The sequence below is a fragment of the Hipposideros armiger genome, unplaced genomic scaffold (assembly GCF_001890085.2).
Source record: "Hipposideros armiger isolate ML-2016 unplaced genomic scaffold, ASM189008v1 scaffold_40, whole genome shotgun sequence".
NCBI classification, from domain to species: Eukaryota; Metazoa; Chordata; class Mammalia; order Chiroptera; family Hipposideridae; genus Hipposideros; species Hipposideros armiger.
This window is the reverse complement of record NW_017731390.1, coordinates 3,313,703-3,334,057: the sequence shown is the minus strand read 5'-3', so window position 1 is coordinate 3,334,057 and position 20,355 is coordinate 3,313,703. Positions and strand designations below refer to the sequence as shown.

Genomic DNA, 20,355 nt, shown 5'->3' with positions numbered 1-20,355 from the left:
CCCCCACCCCCCGGTCCAACCTAACCCCGCCATCGGGAAGCCGGTGGGTGTGTCCCGCCCCGGGCCCCTGCAGCTGGCCAATGGCGCGGCGCGCCGGGGTGACTGCTGGCCAATCGCCGCGCGGCCTGTGGGCGGCGGTGCAGCGGGAGGGAGAAAGAGGGAGGGAAGAGAAGTTAGGTTGCGCGGCGCTGCGTGTTCAGCAAGGGTGGGGGTGGGGGAGCCGGGCCTAGGGGCCATGTGGAAGCTCCGAGCCCAGCTGCCCTGCCTGTTCTGACTGGGGCCAGCTTCTCCTTCCTGTCCCGTGGCCCCTGTGATTTTTCTCCACCTACTTCTCAGAGTTCTACCCTTTCCTATCTCCCTTGGTCTCTGCTCATTGCCAGGCCTGGCACCCGAATGCCTCTTGACCCATTCCGACAATATTCCTCCCTTTCCTGTCCGATTATTCCTCTCCCGGGGTTTTTTTTTTTTTTCTTGGATGAATAGAGACTCAATGTATACCCAGACAACAGGTTGAGTTCATCCTTGAGATCGGAACTGTTTCCAAATGAAATCACGGAGAAAAGTTCCTCGTTTTAAATATTTTTAATTTAAGGGGTACAGAAAAAATGAAAATAAGTCCACTAGAGACCGGACTTATGCATAAAAATGAGGGATGGATTGGTTGAAACAACCTGTGTGCCAGCAGTTTCTCTTTGGTGTTCCTCTCCTGTTGGGAGGATAGGGAGCAGAGGGAAGGGTGGATGATTCTTGACATCTTTTAAAGGTAATAGATAATAAGCTTAAATAACACTAACTAAATGTGTTCCTTTTTGTTATCTAGGCAAATAAGCAAAAAAAAGTGACAACCTATGTTACACAAACTGTCTTGAGTGAATTTTTGGGGGGGGTGGCTTTATGTGCTAGGTTTTACTACTAACCTTTTTATCTTTAACTTTCCATAGAAAAGATTTTTTGACTGGCTTCCATTTGGGGTATATTCCTGTTTCTGCTTTTGCTAATTTGCAAGAAGCCTTTAACCTTATTCTTAACATTGTGTAGTGGTACATAATTAATAAAACTTTTAAGAATTACGTTCTGTGATTGCAGAACTTGTTAATGGTAAGGAATTATCTGCTTTTGGTTTTTCCTGGTAACTTCAGGAAAAGAAGCTTTTGGACAGCTTTTTGCCAGGTAGAGAAGTGTGTTAAATATTTTAACAATAGTTTTGGGGATCTACATTACAAAAGATTATGCTGTTTAAAAATCCACTATTTTTAGTGGCCGACTCAAGTCCAAAATGTATAGGAGCCTTTAGTGTTAACTGGTGGCTATTAAATATAAAACCATTTTCCTTAACGTTTTTATCTTTTCAGTTTTCCCCTGTTTCTGAATATTTTCCAGTTTTTTCCTTATGAATCTGCTTTTTTCATTGTTCACCTCTTGCTGAATACTCAACTAAAATACAGAGGACTGGCCTCCTAAGTCTATATTTTAGGTTTTAAGTATTTCCCTCTCATACAAGATTACCTGCTTTTATGAGATCAAAAGCCACTCTGAGTATCATTCCTTTTGGACTAAGTTTTTTTTTTAATTGAGAAAAAATTTTACTTTCTACCCGGTTGTAACATATTCATTCATTAAACAAATATTTATTGAGTACTGTTCTGGGGACATAGAAAAACCATCTGGGTACCAGATTGTCAAACTTTAATTCTAGGGGATCTAATGTGAAGAATAGGGCACTAAGAACAATGATGATAGGAAAACCTGTAACTCCTTGTTATGCTAAGGCTCCATGAGTAGATGGATGACTTCCTCAATGTCTAAGTAATATTTTTATAGGAGTTCTAAAGTAGATCTCTTGAAGTTTTCTGAGATGTTATGATATATCCTAAAATATGTAGGTTTTTCCCAGTGTTTTGGTACTCCATAAACTATCCTCAGTTGGTGAAATTCCCAGGAGATATTTTCATTCACTAACGCTGCTTCTTTTAACAGCCCACTTTCCTTGTGGAACTGTCCAGAGTGCTAGCAAATCCAGGAAACAGTCAGGTTGCCAGAGTTGCAGCTGGTCTACAAATCAAGAACTCTTTGACATCTAAAGATCCAGATATCAAGGCACAATATCAGCAGAGGTGGCTTGCTATTGATGCTAATGCTCGACGGGAAGTCAAGAATTATGTAAGTAACTTTCCTCTCTTTGGTCATATAGCCTAAGGAACGAGAAAAGTCTGTGTCAGTTTTTTTGTCATTTCCACGGGATAGAGCTGATTTTACAATAGATTCATGGGACCTAAACTTCGCTTGAAGATAAAAATTGTATTTGATTTAAATCTTTGTCAGTTCAGCTTGTCTGTTTCCATTAATGGAGCAGAATTGTTTTCAGATAACCAAGGCAGACTGCAGCAGTTTGGGAAGCTTTAATTAGATGCCAGAATTTGTAGAATGTCTAGAGAATTAAAGTAGTATACAAATTGATGGTTCCCAAAGTTGGGTTATAAGAATCACTTAAGTTAATAATATGTATTTTCTAGCTCCCTCCAGAAATTCTGATTTGGAGTTTGAGGCTCAGGGATATTTTTTAAACTGTCTCCCCAAGCAATTCTCCCACAGTCAGCCAGCCAGCACCCTCAACTCTTGTTGAGCTTCTGCTGTAGATGATTCTCATTGTTTGGTGGTTTAGGCATGGCCCTGTGTGTAGTCGTAAGGGGAATTAAATGATCCCTTGGGCCTTTCAAGCCTAAAGAGTTTCTGAAACAAAATTGACGTTAATGGTGCTTTTATCTACTTAGCAAATTATGAAAAACTTTCTTTAGAAACATCTGGCTTTTGATCAAGACATTTAGAGTGAATGGGCTGATGAATTTTGTGGAAACTTGAATGTCCCTTGTTGATCTGCATCATGTAGTTTTTGCGACTTTTGTTGAATTAGAAATCCATAATTCTAGCTGCAGCAAAATATTCAAAATATATGGACCGATGTGCTTTGCTTTCTTTTTTAATGAGGTTCTTTAATGGTCTGTCTCACATGAATAAGGCACAAAGGGGGAGTAAGGCAAGCATCTATGCAGTCATCATTGGTCCTTGGTATTTGAGGGGAAACCAATGGGGGATTGCATGTGTACTTGTACAGGTTATGGTTATGCACATCATATTTGCTATTTCCTGGTGCTAGGTGTGAGCATTAGGTAAATTAGTGCCCCTTTAGTCAGTAACTTCTCTTTCTAGTTATGTACCTCCTCTCCCCAGTCTTGCATGGAGATATCCATGACCGGGAGAACTAGGTTATGAAAGCAACTTATTTTGAATCTTCTTTGGAATACATAGAGCTATTTCTGTCTATATTCTGTCTGCTTATGTAGTAACATTTTAATCCCTCCTTCAGTTTGATATAAATGAAGTTTATTCCATCAATCACTGCAAATCTTGATGGTTATACTATAGTGCCCAAAATGAGATGACATGATTAGAATTGGAATTGACTTTTTTTTTTTTTTTTGGGTACACAACACTCTTAACCAAAATTTTTCTAAAATTTGAATAAGAATTTATATAGGCATTGTTGAGCCCTTGTGCATGAAGACAAAATTAGCAGTTATCTGGGCCTTTTTCCCTTTCGTACCACATCTGGTAATTAATACTTTCTCAGTGCTGGTGGTTATTTTTTGAAATCTGAGTCTTGGACATAGTTGAGAGCTACTTTCTTATTATTTCAGATAATTGAGTGTTATCATTAGGGTCACCCCTAATTAAAAAAAAATAACTTTCAGTACTTGGCAAGTCGACTATTTGTAGCCTCTAAAGTAATATTAACTAAGGGTATTCTAGAAGTAATTTAAAGGAGGGAAGATAAAAGTAAATGGGATTTAGTACTCCACATATGTCCTCGGAGATGGTGCAGTGAAAGGCATCTTGGACTGTAATTCTTAGACATGGGGAAATACCTGTTCAGCCCCTGTCACTTTGGACAACTCATCTTGACCCGCCCCCTCCCTTCTTAGGCTCTTGACATACAGTTTTCATTAAAGTCCATTCTAGTTCTGGTAGCCCTAGAGAGCAAAACCTTCATTTAGAATCAATCAGAACTATTACTGGGCAGAGAGCTGTTGGGAGTGGGCAGACAGGGATGATGATATTCTGTATAAGGGGGGAAAATGGGGAGTTCATTATTATTAGCTACAAAGCAGGATGCTAAGTGACCTGACCCAGTCAGCAGAGCTGGCCTGAATATCTGGCAGCTACTCTTTATTCTGTGTTCATGCCAGGAACAGTTAACCATTTGCCTTTAGAGTGGACGGGTGATTCTTTCTTAGTTCATTGATTGAATTAGCTGATCATGGTAATGATTAACCTTGGGTTCATTGTGGATTCATCCTTTATCTGTACCTGTGCCTTTACCCTTTACATAAAGGTGTGTATGATTACCATTTCAAACAAGACGTGTTTAATGATAAACGGATCTCATTTTAATTGGCATATCTTAACTAGTCACTTAGTCCTTGATATCAGTTCATGGTGGACAGAACACGTTCTTTGATTCTTGGACAAACAGACCAAATCTTTTCAGATTGGAAATTAAATAGGGGTTAGTTCTTATATATTGGTAATATCAGCAACTTTGTATCTGCATCTAGTGATGTTACTTGACCAAGGCCTTTCTATGAAAGTCACGCAGAATGCTAAATTGTCCTTGACCAAAAGGAAGATTTGTTCCACATTTCATGACTGGGAAGGTCTCTTCCTTGAATCAGGTTACAGTGATCTACTGTGAATCAGACCCATAGGTGGCCTCATTCTAAAATCCCACTTTTCTGTGCACAAAACATGGCTGTGAGCATCCTTCCATTATACACCAAGGAGCATAGAAGGTGAATTTTGTCATCTCCCTCGCCTTTTAATGCTAACTCCCTTCCAACTGCTACTTTCCTACCTTGTGTTGAACATTGAAGTGAGGTGTCTGGTTTTGTAGCATTCCATTTGGAAGTGGGGGTTGATTGGTTTTGTTCCTGGGGTCTAGGGCAATGTTAATTGTTTTAGTGTTGGTGTTGAGGCCGGCTTTTTTTTCGACAGTTGATCTATACTGTATATGACTTCTACTTTTCTGTGTTATATAGAGAATTCAGAGACGGATATAAGAGGTGTTGTGGTAGGCAAAATGTGTTCAAATAGTATTAGAAATTGATATCTTGTATCTTGTTCTTTTTTGTGTGTGTACTTGCAGGTTTTGCAGACTTTGGGCACAGAAACTTATCGGCCTAGTTCTGCCTCACAGTGTGTGGCTGGGATTGCTTGTGCAGAGATCCCAGTGAACCAGTGGCCAGAACTCATTCCTCAGCTGGTGACCAATGTCACAAACCCCAACAGCACAGAGCACATGAAAGAGTCAACATTGGAAGCTATTGGTTACATTTGCCAAGATATAGTAAGTGCTGCCTGATGTTATCTAACATATGATTCCATCTAGTTGTGATGTGCATGGTATTAGGATTATATTTACCAAACCAAGCTACTGCAGAGTGTTTTGAAAATAGGACTGCTTTATTTATTAATTTAGACTTCTATATTTGGATAGTTAACTTATTCTCACATTGCTAATCATGCCCTAAAATTAAGAGACTTGAGGATCACAAACTCAAAATGGAAATCCATGTGTTTGGAGAAGCATAGAATCTAGACTTTTAATTATATTCTCTATCTCGGAGTACCCCTGACCTGATCCCCTTTCTCAAGATCCTCAGTGTACCATGCATGCTGTATTACATTTTCATTGACTTTTTTGCAGAACCAGTTTGCCAGCTCTTGCTGTAGTTATTGGTTTAGCTACTAGAGCCACAACACAGTATGTTAAATGCACCCTTCCTAGGACTATTGCTGCTGAGGTTACCACTCTTGGTGTCTGTTTTGATATACAGACTCGAAGCAAAGAAGTTCATAGCACTTGACCTGGACTTGTACTCCCTAGATGTTCTGCCCACGTGTTGATCCCTGGCCCTCATGTTCTGAAGCTTTAATTTACTTCAGTTGGTACAGATGGCCTGGAAAAAAACACCAGGCTTCCATCTCCATTTGCACAGAAGGGGGAAAAAAGCCAACTTTACCTCGTGCTCAGAGTCACTATGCTAAGAAGTCAGAGTTGAATTTGATGTGTTTAACTTATTTCAATTCAATTTTGGGCGACCAGACCCTATGATATCTTGCAGGTGGTTTGTCCCTAGATGGAAATGTGTGGGAAAAGATCAGAGAAAGGCATGATCCTCACTCAAGTGGATCTTACACTTAAAAGGACTGCTGATTAGTCACGAGCTCATTATTATATTCACTGCACGTCTCTGCTCATTTCAGGACCCAGAGCAGCTACAGGATAAATCCAATGAGATTCTGACTGCCATAATCCAGGGGATGAGGAAAGAAGAGCCTAGTAACAATGTGAAGCTAGCAGCTACGAATGCACTCCTGAACTCATTGGAGTTCACCAAAGCAAACTTTGACAAAGAGGTAAGTGCCTTTTGACAAAAAGGTGTAGTAGGTTCAGGAGTGAGAGTTAAAGGGTGTTTTTTGTTTGTTTGTTTGTTTTTTTAAAGTTTATGATTTAGAAAGGACTATCTTGGTTAGAAGAGTTTGATTCCAGTCTAGTTAAAGATTTGTGTGAGCTGCGGCCCTGGAATAGGTGTTTGCCATTTCTAATCAGGCTTTTGGATATAATGTGAGCTCTAAAGGATTTCTAAGCTTAGGTTTTGCCTTTTGCTATCCAAAGTGTGGGTATGCTGTGGGATTTTTTTAAAAAAGTTAACAGAAATTGGGCTGTTTTCATACATCTCCTGGGGGAAGATGCTTTTGAAAATTAATACAGAAATAAAGTTTATTTTGCCTGACGGTATACCCCCTTGTTATTTTTAGTTGTGTTAAAATATATAGTGACATAAAATTGCATCCGGTCTCTGGAACTTTTTCATCTTGTGAAACTGAAACTAGATCCATTTTCCCGTTCCCAATTCCTGGCAACAACCTTCCTACTTCCTGTTTCTATGATTACTTTCTGTTTCTATGATTATTCTAAATAAGTGGAATCATCAGTATTTGTCTTTTTGGGCTGGCTTATTTCACTTAGCATAATGTCTTGGGTTCATGCATGTTGTAGCATGTGTCAGAATTTCCTTTTTTAAGGGTGATTAATATTCCACTGTATGTATATATCACATTCTGTTTATCCATTTTATCTGTTAGTGGACATTTGGGTTGCTTCCCTCCACCTTCTGTCTATTATGAACGATGCTGCTCTGAACATGGGTGTACAAATACATCTTTGAGACCCTGCTTTCAATTCTTTTGGATATACAAAAGGTGCCCCAAAAGTGTATACATTTTAAGAAAGGAAAAAACTGTATTAAAATTGCAATACTCAATATATTACCAATAACAAAAGATGAATACAAGTCATGTGTATAAATTTTTTTGGCACCCCAGGTATTCTTAAGTGAAATTGCTGGATTACATATGGTCTGAAAGTATTTTTGTATATATGTTTGTTGACACTTTAGCTGGGCTTTTTGCTATTTCTTGGCCTTATAGTGGACAAAGTGGGGTGTTCTAAGAAGCCAAAGCAAACTGCAATTCTAATTACTTAGAAAATGGGTTTCTTTCAGAAGACTTAGGACAGTAGCAAATAAAGTTCATTATTCTGTTCTCCTGTATCTTACCACATTTGTGGATTTGCCACTTCCCAGGTGTCTCTGAAATAAAGCAGATATTTTTGTTTTTAATTCTCTTAAATTTTAAATACAAAGAAACAGATTTTTCTAACGTAGGTGGGGTTTTTTGTTTTTTTGGGGGGGGTTGTTTGTTTAGCTAACCATCTTTATTTAAACCCTGTGGCCCACATTTTCCTATCTACTTCCTCCCTAAAGTCTTGTTAGTGAAGGTCATTTTGGGGATTAAAAGATTAGGGACCTCTTTTGAGGTGCAGGTTATATAGTAGACACTGGGGGCAAACTCTGTAGCACTTCATAGTGCCATTACTATGTCAAGGAAAAGCTGCTTGATTGGTTCAGGGTTGTGGGGTCTCTTGAGTGAGTGAGAAGTTTTTTTGAAGGGATAGTCAAGCAATCTTCACATGTATGGTTTATACTCTTCTAATTCTCTTATTTCTGCAGTCCGAAAGGCACTTTATTATGCAGGTGGTCTGTGAAGCCACACAGTGTCCAGATACGAGGGTAAGTATGAGGTCACTGAAAAGTCTGTCTTCATCTTATATAGGACATGCCAACGTGAGCATAGTATTGAAATGTTGGGAATCGGGTGACTTCAGAAATTAGGTTTGACTAATAAGAATTTTCTCCCAACAAATAGGAGAAGAGGGAAGAACAGGTATTAGAAAGTTAACATAGTGGAAACTGCTGTCCTCTTAAAAAAGGTTTTAGGGAGAAACAGTTTTTGATCAGCCTTGCTACTTAATTGCTGTAGATTGTTATTCAAGTGATTATTTCCCATTGTAGCCATTGAAACAGCTTTGCATTGCTGTAACCTAAACCTTGACCCTTGAAGCAGGTGGGAGTAACGTCTACTCTGACTCTGCTCCGAGTGGTATTCGTTTTGTCCTGCCATGGCTTCCACGGGCACCTTTAATGTAAAGGAGAGAGACAGAAAGAAAAGAAAAATAAACGGATAGTGAAAAAATTGACGGTAGAAATTGATTTTAGGGGTATGGTAACATTACCCAAATGTACCTTGTTTGACCCTTTGGGTTATTGACCCCTTTGAATGAAGTGTAGTTACTTACTTACCTTTGTCAGATTGCCTTGTTAAACTGAATGGTAAACTATTTAATCTGCCCTTTGCAAAAGGTACGAGTGGCTGCCTTACAGAATCTGGTGAAGATAATGTCCTTGTATTATCAGTACATGGAGACATATATGGGTCCTGCTCTTTTTGCAGTAAGTATTTCTATTTTATGTATTTGAACATGCAGCTAATTGCAAAGCCCATCTTTTTTTTTTAAGGAACAGTGTTTTTCCAGGACCTATCAGCTCCAAGTCAAGTAGTTGTTTCAGTCTAGTAGTGGAGGGCGCAGCTCAGCTGCCCATGCAGGGATCGAACTGGCAATCTTGGTGTTGTGAGCACTGCGCTCTAATCAACTGACCTAACTGGCTGCCCCAAGCCTATTATTCTTAGTTGCTGTTTTTGTCAGTTCTGCTACTTATTACTTAATATGATGAAAACAGGAAATTTCTTGAGTCCCAGTATTATGTTTCATGTATTCATCAGTAGTGTGCCAAGAAAGCTTGTGCTATCTCTGTGCTGGTAAAAAGAGTGTATTTTAAAAATCTGTTTCCTCTTTTCTACCTTTCAGACCTAGCTTTCATAAATATACGTTTTTGAAACTTGAATGTCTGTGGTTAGAGGAAGGGTCTAACTTGAACCAGCATTTATTTGGGGCTTGGGGTGTCGTGTTTTTTTCTCAAGATCACAATTGAAGCAATGAAAAGTGACATTGATGAAGTGGCCCTACAAGGGATAGAATTCTGGTCCAATGTCTGTGATGAGGAAATGGATTTGGCCATTGAGGCTTCAGAGGTGAGAGCCTGGGAGAGTCGGTTTGAGGGGAGAGCTGCTGTTGTGGTTGGGCTTTGGGACGTATCTCCTTTGTGGATATTATTGTTCTCCTCTGGGAAAGCTTTATTCTGACTGGACTTAGAGGGTATCCCCATTTGTAGAGATTTTGATAGCCAAACCCCCCCATGAGGGAGATGGATCAGTAATGTGGCATCTCGTGTTTTTCCCAATCAGTCAGGCATGATTCATTGTAAATATTGATATTAGCATTGTAAACACAAGGGGGCAGCAGGCAGTCACAGTTCAACGAGATGACATCTGGTTCTGAATTATTTCCTTTTGGAAATCCTAATACAAGCATGGGATATAAAATTGATACTTGATTAACTCGGGTGAAGGAATTAGATATGGAGAAAGGGGATGTTAGTTCTGCACTTGAAATCTTTGGATTCAAGTTTGTTTCCAACCTTGATTGTCTTTACTTTAAAAAAACAATCTTATTTTTGGCATTCTTATGTAAACTTAGTACATTTCTTGATTCAAAGGTCACTTAGATAACAGCTTGTTAGAGTAATTCTTAAGGTTGCTGTAGTCCTTTAAGGTCTAAAAGAGTCTCATTGAAGTAGACCAAAAAATGAGCACCTCCAAAGATCACAGTGAATGTTACCATTTGCTCTGTATATTTCTGTACAGACCCCTGGGCAGCTCACATTGTATGCCTTTAGTATCATAGCTTGTTTGCTGCTGTCCAGAATTTGCTTTATGTTTGTCCTCAGGCAGCAGAACAAGGACGCCCCCCTGAGCACACCAGCAAGTTCTATGCCAAAGGAGCATTACAGTACCTGGTTCCAATCCTCACACAGACACTAACTAAACAGGTGAGTTACCTTCCAAATCTAGCCAGGTAAGCTGTGAAACCTAGTTAAGGGTTGGTTTGCTGTGGAACCATTTCCACGAAGGAACTCAGCAAGTCTTCAACTAGTTGATGTTCTTTTATAAATGACTCAGGAACAGCTGAGCTGGACCTGTAAGATACTCTAGACTCTTGAGTTGTTTGTGAAGGAGAACTGGGTCTGAACATTTCAGTCTTGTTCGAGAATGAGCCACATGCGCTGCTGATTTCCTGAGGGCTGCATTGTTCAAACTAGCAGAGGAGACATGCACAATAAAAGTTGCAGTGAAGAGAGAAGTGCTGGCTTTAGGCCACTCAGATATCTGGGATATTTTCATGAGTTCACAGTATATGTATACTTTTAAAATACTGATGAGGTTGGATAAGAGTTACTCAGATCCAATGAAGGAATCCAACCCATGAAAGAAATGTCTGATCTTTCATGATTATTAACATCAATTAATAAGATTCAGGACAAAAGTAAGACTTCATAAAGATGTGGGTCTAAGTAAATACAGAAATTTTTTTATAAGGCGTGTATCTTGGTTGCCACTGTTCGTTTTGACTGTATGCATTACAGTCTCTTTGGTGTGGTGTTGGAAAGATGCTTTCTGGATGCATGTAAGATATTACCAAAGAGCTGGCAGTGCTCTGAGGCAGCAATTCTCTAAATTTGAGCACTGCAAAGTGTCTTTGTACACAGGAATGTAATTTGTTTTTAGGAAAGTATATGACTCTTTGAGTATAACAATCTTAAAAGATAAGTTGAGATGTATTTGATTTGGAATGGACTGGATGTTACTTTAAATTTTCATCTCTTTCAGTTTTACGGTTGCTATTTTTTATCTTTTGACCTTAGTATCTTTATCTTTGCTTTTGCATATTTTGGGTTGTGCTTTTCTTATTTGGGAACAAATCATTCTTTAGGTATGTAATTATCTGAAACTATATAAGTATCCTATCCTGCCTTAAAAACTGTGTGAGTGGCCACATAAGGAAAATGTACCTTGCGTTCTAATTTTAGGAGAGCTCTGATTAGAATCTTTTGGTTGCTTGTTTGTTTAACCTTTTAATGAAATACAACAATTACTAACACATTGGGAGCCCATCTCATGTCTTCTTCCTAGTTTGTAACTCCATATATTTTTTTGATTGGTTTTTGAACTTATATAACTAGAACTATATAGAGCAGCATATACACTTTTGTTCTGCCTTTTGTTGTCTATGTCCAGATTATCTTTCTATTGCATGTAGTTGAAATTTGTTCATTTCATTGTATGGTACTAGAGTGGGCTCTTCTCTCTATCGGCACCTTAACAGAGGCTATACTGTGATGAATCTTAGTGGAAGAGATTAAAATATAAAGGTTTCATGTTTTATTTACCCTAAAGCTTAAGTTCTAATTACATTTGGGAATAGTTAGAATACTTTTTGAGTTAAAGTGATTCTTGGAACAAAAAAACGAGTGCCACATTCTTTCTCCAGGATGAAAATGATGATGACGATGACTGGAACCCCTGCAAAGCAGCAGGGGTGTGCCTCATGCTTCTAGCCACCTGCTGTGAAGATGACATTGTCCCGCATGTCCTCCCCTTCATTAAAGAACACATCAAGAACCCTGATTGGCGGTACCGGGATGCGGCAGTGATGGCTTTTGGCTGTATCTTGGAAGGACCAGAGCCCAATCAGCTCAAACCACTAGTTATACAGGTGAAGCTGAGGGAGTTTTGGGGTGGAAAGTGAGGTATTTATGGTTTGTTGAAACTTTTTGCTTGAAAGTGTGCTTTTATTTTTAAAGCTGTAAGTAGTCATCTATAAATATTATTTCTAGATAACTGTTTGCTGCCAATGAAGGGTAAAATGAAATTTTTTTTTTTAATTACAAAAGTCATAGGACTTGAAAAATGCAAAACAGTCACCCATAACCCCATTGCCTAGGGATAACACTCTAACTCTTGGGATTTGTCCTTGTAGCCTTTTTCTGTGTGTGCATATGTGCAACAGGATGGAGGTCTTACTGTGCAGTCTTCTCTCTTGTTTTTTCACTGACTGCTGTATCATGAACATTTCCTTATAATTTTTAATGATGTGATGATGATTCTGTCCGTAGGGCCAAAATGATACTTAATGAAAAATCTTATGGAACTACTGTACTTCTTTTGCTATTAAAAATGACAGGAGTTTGTTAAAATAGAGTTTAGTACATACAGAACTCAACCTTTTAAGGTATGGCCAGATGCCATCACAGCTGCATCCTGGGATCTCGACCTAAGTACAGTAAAGACTGCTTGTTGCAAGCATTCATACCAAACCCTTAATAAAACTCTATATTGGAATTTGGTGACGAGAGAAGGACTTTTTTACTTTTGGCAAAACCATATTGATGCTCTGAGATAAAACCTACCCATCAGAATTGCTGCTTCTGAGGTATTAATCTTTGTTTTGCTTTGCTAATACCTGTTGTATTTTCAGGCTATGCCCACCCTAATAGAATTAATGAAAGACCCCAGTGTAGTTGTTCGAGATACAACTGCATGGACTGTGGGCAGAATTTGTGAACTGCTCCCTGAAGCGGCCATCAATGATGTCTACCTGACTCCCCTGCTGCAGTGTCTGATTGAGGGTCTCAGTGCTGAGCCCAGAGTGGCTTCAAATGTGTGCTGGGTAAGGGGTTTTCTTCCTGGCGAGATAAGGATCTTGCTGAGCCATAGGCAAGGAAGTAGTAGGAGGTGTGGGAGAGAAATGGGTTTGCCTCACTGGAAGGTTTTTTTCTGAATAGCATCTCCTTTCTAATTTCTTCAATTAAAATGTGGGGGAGATGTCAACTGCATGAGCCAGTGGGAGCTGTTGACTCACGGCGACGGGTTTCTGAACCATTTAGAACAGTCATGCTAACCCAGTGGGAAAACTGTCTTTCTTCAGTTGCTTGGGGATAAGAAATTTTGATTAAGGTAGAGAAGAGAGTTGCTGGCTACAAAAAGTACCATTGCTGAGAAGGGGGCAGGAGGGAAGGAAGGTAGGCGGTCTTAAGTGCTGAGTCATTATAGCCTGGATATAGTTCATTAGGGACATTTGGGGGGTGGGAGAGGAAGTTCAAATGAGGAAGGAGTGGGGCTAAAAGCCTTTTTGTGATTAGAAAGAAGTGAAGTATAGCAGGTAGGTGAAAGTACTCTGCTACTTAGAGAGTTGTGAGCAGATTATTGGGCAGGATGAACAAAATATAAGTAACATTTAATTTTAAGGATACCTGTAAAATGTTGTCTTGAGATGACCTTGACAGAAAAAGTTGAGTATTTGCTAGCATTGATTTATTCTTAGATCAGTTGGAAAGGAACACTGCCCAAGGTATCGTAAGGAAAAATGCGGTACTCCTTGGTTGGAGTTCTTTTCAGGACTAATATTAACTCTTCTCTGGGTTTAAGGCTTTCTCTAGTCTGGCTGAAGCAGCTTATGAAGCTGCAGACGTAGCTGATGATCAGGAAGAACCAGCTACCTATTGCTTGTCATCTTCTTTTGAACTCATAGTTCAGAAGCTCCTAGAGACCACAGACAGGTAACTGATATCACACAAAAATGGGTAGTATCTTTGCATCCAACTCCATCTGCCTTCTGTGTGGGGGCTATCTAAAGTAATCGTATAAACATTACAATAGGAGGAATTAATCTTATAGTAGATTATTTGTTTAAATACAAGAGAAATGTAGATTAAAATTGTTCAGCTTACAATTAAAATTAGAAAATAGCCTCATTTCTGTACTTACAGAGAGTAATTGACCAAGAGGGTCCATTGCTTTTGCAGTGTCTCTCGTTAACAGGAATATTTAATTATGGTATAAGAGAAATAGTAGTGCTTGTTATGAATTTAGTTGCCACATGAGATCATTAACTGCCATTTTTGATATTGGATGAAGAACTTGGCATTAAATACAGTTGTTTTGTAAATGAGCTTTGAAATGTAAAGGGGTTATAAGTTGGGGACAACCTTGAATTATTTTGGTTTTGTGCGAGCTATACCTAAAGCCATGCTCAAAAGAAACCATTAAGGAAGAAGGCTGGGTATAAGTTACACCAAGTTTACCTAATTCATTTCCACTTTTGTTGCAGATGAACGAAGAAAATTGGGGTATCTTTTTCTTAACTATTCAGGCAACCCCTTCAGTTGTCCACATGGGTTCTTCATCATTTTAATCTAATTTTTCTGTATAATTTTAACTGATTTCCAAAAGGGCCATTCTAAAGTTTAACCAGGTCTGGAGACCACAATGAAAAAAGCCATTGGCTCAAAGGTTAAAAATTTAGTTCCTAGCTGTATTTTGTTGCCAAACTCAAACCAGGTCTGCAAACATTTCAGTTTCTATTTTTAGTGAGACAATGTCTACATTATAACCCCTTTGTCCTCTCTCAGATGGGACTTTAAGATTTTTGCTGTGTGTGCCTTACAGACCTGATGGACACCAGAACAACCTGAGGAGTTCTGCATATGAATCTCTGATGGAAATTGTAAAAAACAGTGCCAAGGATTGTTACCCTGCGGTTCAGAAAACTACTCTAGTCATCATGGAACGACTTCAGCAAGTGCTTCAGATGGAGGTGAGACTTAGGCATTTCTGGCTATACTGGTGGGCAGGGTGCAGTTCTTCTAACACATTGCTCTATTTTCAAGGCTTGTCTCTCTGGTGTTTTAAGTACCGTATTTCCCTATGTATAAGACACATCTTAATTTTGGGGCCCGAAATTTGAAAAAAAAATGTATTACATAAAGTTATTGAACTCAAGTTTTAGTCATCATAAAATTCATACGACTCATCACTGTCAAAACTCCCAACCATTAGTTTGTCCTCATCTATGTCTGATGACGAATCACTGTCTTCATATATTGCCTTGTCCTCAGTTCCATCTATGGCATTTGAAATGCCACGCTTCTTAAATGACTTGACAACGATCTACAACCACTGTATGAGACGCACCCAGTTTTTAGACCCCAAGTTTTTCGAAAAAGGGTGCATCTTATACATGGGGAAATACGGTATATATTTTCTCAAAAAGATATAAGGCTTATCCAAAAAAGTTGGACCTTAAAGTTTGCATTGCTTGTCAGTTTACACCAAAGAAATAAAAGTTTTTTATTTACTTTCTTACATTAGCATCTGGAAAGATAATTTAATGGTCCTGGCAAACACAGCAGAAATGGAAGCAATGAAATAGTGTAGAGAGCCATTTTAGAATGTGTTCATTTAGAACAGGGGTCGGCAAACTGCGGCTTGCGAGCCACATGTGGCTCTTTGGGTACGTTCCGTCTCAAAAGTTTGCTGATCCCTGGAAGAGCTGATCCTGTTTCTCAGAACAATTTAAAAATTATTTGAGAGCCATAAATATATTTTAACATAATTATCATTCTGTGAATAATATCCTTTAAATTTTTTATAAATGAGATTGTGATAGTTTTATTTTAATTTTCAATTTTACTTCAGAGCCACATGTACCTACCCAAAGAGCCACATTTGGCTCGTGAGCCGCAGTTTGCTGACCCCTGGCAGCTCTTCTGTCTCAAAAGTTGGCCAACCCCTGATTTAGAACATGATGATGTTCTTTTCTTTGTAGTCACATATCCAGAGCACATCGGACAGGATCCAGTTCAATGACCTTCAGTCTTTACTCTGCGCAACTCTTCAGGTATGACGGTATCGTGTCACTTAATAGCTCCAGAGGAAAGAATCATATCCGGGCAAGGGGAACAGACAAGTTGCTGTCCTTTTGTTCTTCATTCTAGTTGTGGAGGATGTTGCTTCACTGGCCCATGTTGGTATTGTGATCATTGTGCTCTTCCCGGCTGAGGCAGATCAGTCACTGGCCATTAGACAGTCGCTCACGGTGGCTCACGCCGGCTGCCGGCAGCCGGCAGCTCACACTGGCTGCTGGCCTCTCACAGTAGCTTATTGCAGCCTACGGAGTTGCCGGCGACTCATGGCAGCCCAGCTCCAGGTCAAGCTGTTGTTCACCTTAGCTGTAGAGGGCGCAGCGTCACTGGCCCATGTGGGATCCGAACCTGCGGCCCTGCTGCTCAGAGCTCGCACTCCCAAGCCAACTCTTAACTAATGAACCACTACTGTCATCTTTTGAAAGAACAGTTACTGTTGGCAACTTTGTTATAATTTACATCATTTATAGTGCCTAGTGTTCACAGTAGACTTTTTCTGAGAGGCTGGGATAATTAAAATGTCACTCCTCATTCATGACGAGTCATACAGTGGCTGAGGAGGTATTCCCTTTTTTACCAAAGGACAGGAAAACCCTGGAACTTGTCTGAGGCTTCGGTAGGCACTAGATTTTATTTAGTATTCAGTCATGCTAACTAGGTCATCTTACCTGTGAACTCCCTTCTCTTTTTCATTCCAAATTTTAATTTTTAAAAACATGACGGTTAAGAGTGTTTCCTTATTCATCAGACAAATACAGAAATGATCCAGTAACATTAATTGAAACGAAGGGTAAAGAGGGAAGCTGAAGGAATATTGAATTATGAAAAGTCAGGTTTACTTCATTTTATCAAGACTTACGTACTTCTTGACCACCATCTGTAAATGAGTTAGGATATAGAAGGGTTTTTTTGTTTGTTGGCTGGTTGGTTGGTTTTTTAATGAGTAAGAATTCTAATATTGCAGATCCTTTAAAGCTGAAATAATAAGACTGGAATATGGAGGCTGCTTGTCAGTTGGGTTTGTCAGACATAAATGAAATACAGAGGAGATGACTTTATGCACCATGAAAGATTGTCTCGTGTTTGTTCTGAATTGGGAAATAGAAGGGATATTAAAATGTATTTTTTGTTGCAGATGATTTACACTGTCAAAGCTTTTGAACATAAAAAGTGTGTTTGGCCTTTCCAAAAAAAAAAGTTCAAGGGACTTAATTTTTTTTAAAAAAGGGTATAATGTTTTGATTGGAGGGTTTGGAATCAACAGATCCTGAACCCTTGTACATTTGTACATTTTACAGAATGTTCTCCGGAAAGTACAACATCAAGATGCTTTGCAGATCTCTGATGTTGTCATGGCCTCCCTGTTAAGGATGTTCCAAAGCACAGCTGGGTCTGGGGGAGTGCAAGAGGATGCCCTCATGGCAGTTAGCACATTGGTGGAAGGTTGGTGAGCCGAAATTGAGCAGGGAATGTCTTTAGAATGCAAGAGTTTCAATGACCATGAAGAATTTTTGACTACAGAAAGCATCTTATTTTCTCATTTACTGGGGCACGAGTCAGTTCAAAGTTGGATTGAACATAAGTATAAATTTCTGTATGACTGCCTTGCCATTCTTTAAAGTAAGTGGGGATCCAGTTTATAACTCAGATTGGCAACCTTTGGTGGGCCGGTGGGGAGAGATTGTTACCTGCCTCATGTTTATCAGGTTTCTTTTTCCCCTGAAAGTCTACTTGCTTTATTGAGGTTTGGCTCCTACCAAGGATGGAGGAAGCAAAGGTTTCTATTTTCTTTCCTGGCACTTTGGTACCTCCTGGTTTGGGTTGTAATACATTGGACTCCAGCTGACACATGGTGCCTGGCTTAGGGTAGAATGAAACATTGAGTTGTAAAAATTCATTGATTTTTGTGGTTGTTACATGTCTGACTATGCAAAATTGCTTTGGGGAAGTCATGTCTGACTTAAGACTCTTTGAATGGTCATTAAAGAGCACTTTATAAACCTGGAATGCTTTTTCAGGGGTGGTCTGTAAGATGTATTACTGAGGCCATTATCTGAGGACAGACCTATTTCTAGCATAAAGAGCATATGTCCAATTTGTCTGGCAACATGTGACCACCCTGATAGGGCACAGCAGTTCATTTTGGCTTCTGGAGTGGCTGATTTGGATATGAAGCCCAGTCTGCGTTTCCTGACTGGCTTAAGTAAGTCCTTGATGGAATTATCTAGGGGCCCTGTTTTGAAGCTGGCTTCCAAAGAGGACATGTTACAATCAGATGAAGAGTAGACAAGAGGCAGTATTGCTAGCTCAGCCAATTCAAATTAACCTTGACATTCATTGAGGGCCTTATCACTTGGTTGTGTGAGCCAGAATGAACCACTCTGTGGAGCTGTGACATTATCTCCAGGATGTAAGAGTTAGGCCCTTCCAATGGTTATGAATTTGGCTTATCCGAGGCAGCATTTAATGTCTTCATGATAGATTCAGAAATTAACTCACTCCATCCAACCTGTTGAGTGGAGTGTGAGTACATTTTGGGACAGCTAGGATGGTTATTTTTGCTCACTTCTGTGATATCCTGTGGCAGTAATAGTTTGTTTCTTTACAGTGTTGGGTGGTGAATTCCTAAAATACATGGAGGCTTTTAAACCCTTCCTGGGCATTGGACTGAAAAATTATGCTGAGTACCAGGTAGGCTGTGCATTTCGAAATGGAGTTGACCCTTGAACAACATGGGTTCAAACTGTGTGGCTCCACTTGGCAGAATTTTTTCAATAAATACATTGGAAAATTGTTTTGAGATCTGCAACAATTTGAAAAAACTTGCAGACGAAACATGTAACCTAGATATATTAAAAGTTAAGTGTGTCGCAGGGGCCAGCTGAGTGGCTCAGTTGGTTAAGAGCTCGCTCAAGAGTGTGAACTCTGAGCAGCAGGGTCACCGGTTTGATTCCCGGCCCGAGCTGAGCTGCCACTGAGCTGCCAACGTGGCAGGATGGTTCAGTTTAAAAAGAAAAAAGTTAAGTGTGTCGTGCGTGCATAAAATATGTAGTTTATCATTTACTACCATGAAATATGTACAAACCTATTATAAAAAGTTAAAATCTATCAAAACACACACAAACCATACATTGCACCATTCACATTGGAGAGAAATGTAAAGATGCAGTACTAAATTCATAACTGTGTAAAATTAACTGAAGCGCACAGCCTGTACTATCGTAATAATTTCATAGCCACCTCCTGTTGCCATTGCATTGGGTGGGCTCAAGGGTTGCAAAAAAGTTATACATGGATTTTCGACTTTTCAGGGGTTAGCACCCCAACCCCCACATCGTTCAAGGGTCAACTATAATACATTTACATTCTATTTATACCTGATAGTCATTGTGGTATAAAGGCAGTTTCCTGCAGTCCAGGTAGTTCCTACCTGTGTTTTATCCCAGGTGTTGAGCTGTTTTATTTATTACCCTGATTTTGTGAACTCGATGCCCCAAAGCAGAGTAGCACCCTAAATGCAGGGCTTTTTTTTTTTAACCACCTGTCTCAGCCACCGCCATCCCTGGTGAATATTGTCTTTTTTGTCCTTTCCTAATGATATCTTTGATAGTATGGTTCTCTTCCTGCCATATTGGTTGTTAAAATAAATCTCAGAGAGGCAGGGGTTTTTTTTGTTTGACTCAAGGTTCAAGTGATAAAGGACCAGCAGTTAGGTAAAAATGATGCCTTGCCCCTGCGGGCAGCCTTTTCTGTTTAAGAGATCATTTCCTTGATTCTTTGCAGGTTTGTTTGGCAGCTGTGGGCTTAGTAGGAGACTTATGCCGTGCCCTACAATCCAACATCTTACCTTTCTGTGATGAGGTGATGCAGCTCCTCCTGGAGAACTTGGGGGTGAGTGTCTACACACACAATCTAGTTTACCAGTATTTGAAGAAATCATCGGTTGGAAAGATGGTTAAACATCAAGATCCGTGCCAGGGAGCTTTAAGTTCCCAGGATGTTGGCTGTGGGCTTATGAAGAAGGGAATTGTTCGTTTTCACAAGACAATTCTAAAGTAAGATTATAAAACAAAAGGAATGCATGCTCAATGCACGGAACTTGGGGAGGAAAACCAATAAAATGCAAAGGAAAAATAAATTTATAATCCCTAAATCCAGAAATAACCACTGTTAATTTTTGTGTATGTCGTTAAGGTCTATACCCAGCATATTAGCAGTTGCTTATTATTATTTATTA

The 20,355-nt window shown here is 39.5% G+C and overlaps 1 protein-coding gene across 1 annotated transcript in view; it reads left to right on the top strand.

Moving 5' to 3' along the window:
- Positions 1 to 498: 498 nt before the first annotated feature.
- Positions 499 to 20,355, top strand: part of KPNB1 (karyopherin subunit beta 1) — a 26,406-nt gene continuing 6,549 nt past the window's right edge. Inside the window, exons 1-16 of the mRNA XM_019638815.1 lie at positions 499 to 763; positions 1,978 to 2,160; positions 5,201 to 5,401; positions 6,322 to 6,474; positions 8,130 to 8,189; positions 8,820 to 8,909; positions 9,439 to 9,549; positions 10,305 to 10,406; positions 11,906 to 12,130; positions 12,893 to 13,084; positions 13,843 to 13,973; positions 14,863 to 15,010; positions 16,022 to 16,093; positions 17,417 to 17,561; positions 18,727 to 18,809; positions 19,902 to 20,009. Of these exons, the coding sequence (XP_019494360.1) occupies positions 5,354 to 5,401; positions 6,322 to 6,474; positions 8,130 to 8,189; positions 8,820 to 8,909; positions 9,439 to 9,549; positions 10,305 to 10,406; positions 11,906 to 12,130; positions 12,893 to 13,084; positions 13,843 to 13,973; positions 14,863 to 15,010; positions 16,022 to 16,093; positions 17,417 to 17,561; positions 18,727 to 18,809; positions 19,902 to 20,009 (1,668 nt within the window). The 5' untranslated portion in view covers positions 499 to 763; positions 1,978 to 2,160; positions 5,201 to 5,353. The remainder of the gene's footprint in view (positions 764 to 1,977; positions 2,161 to 5,200; positions 5,402 to 6,321; positions 6,475 to 8,129; positions 8,190 to 8,819; positions 8,910 to 9,438; positions 9,550 to 10,304; positions 10,407 to 11,905; positions 12,131 to 12,892; positions 13,085 to 13,842; positions 13,974 to 14,862; positions 15,011 to 16,021; positions 16,094 to 17,416; positions 17,562 to 18,726; positions 18,810 to 19,901; positions 20,010 to 20,355) is intronic.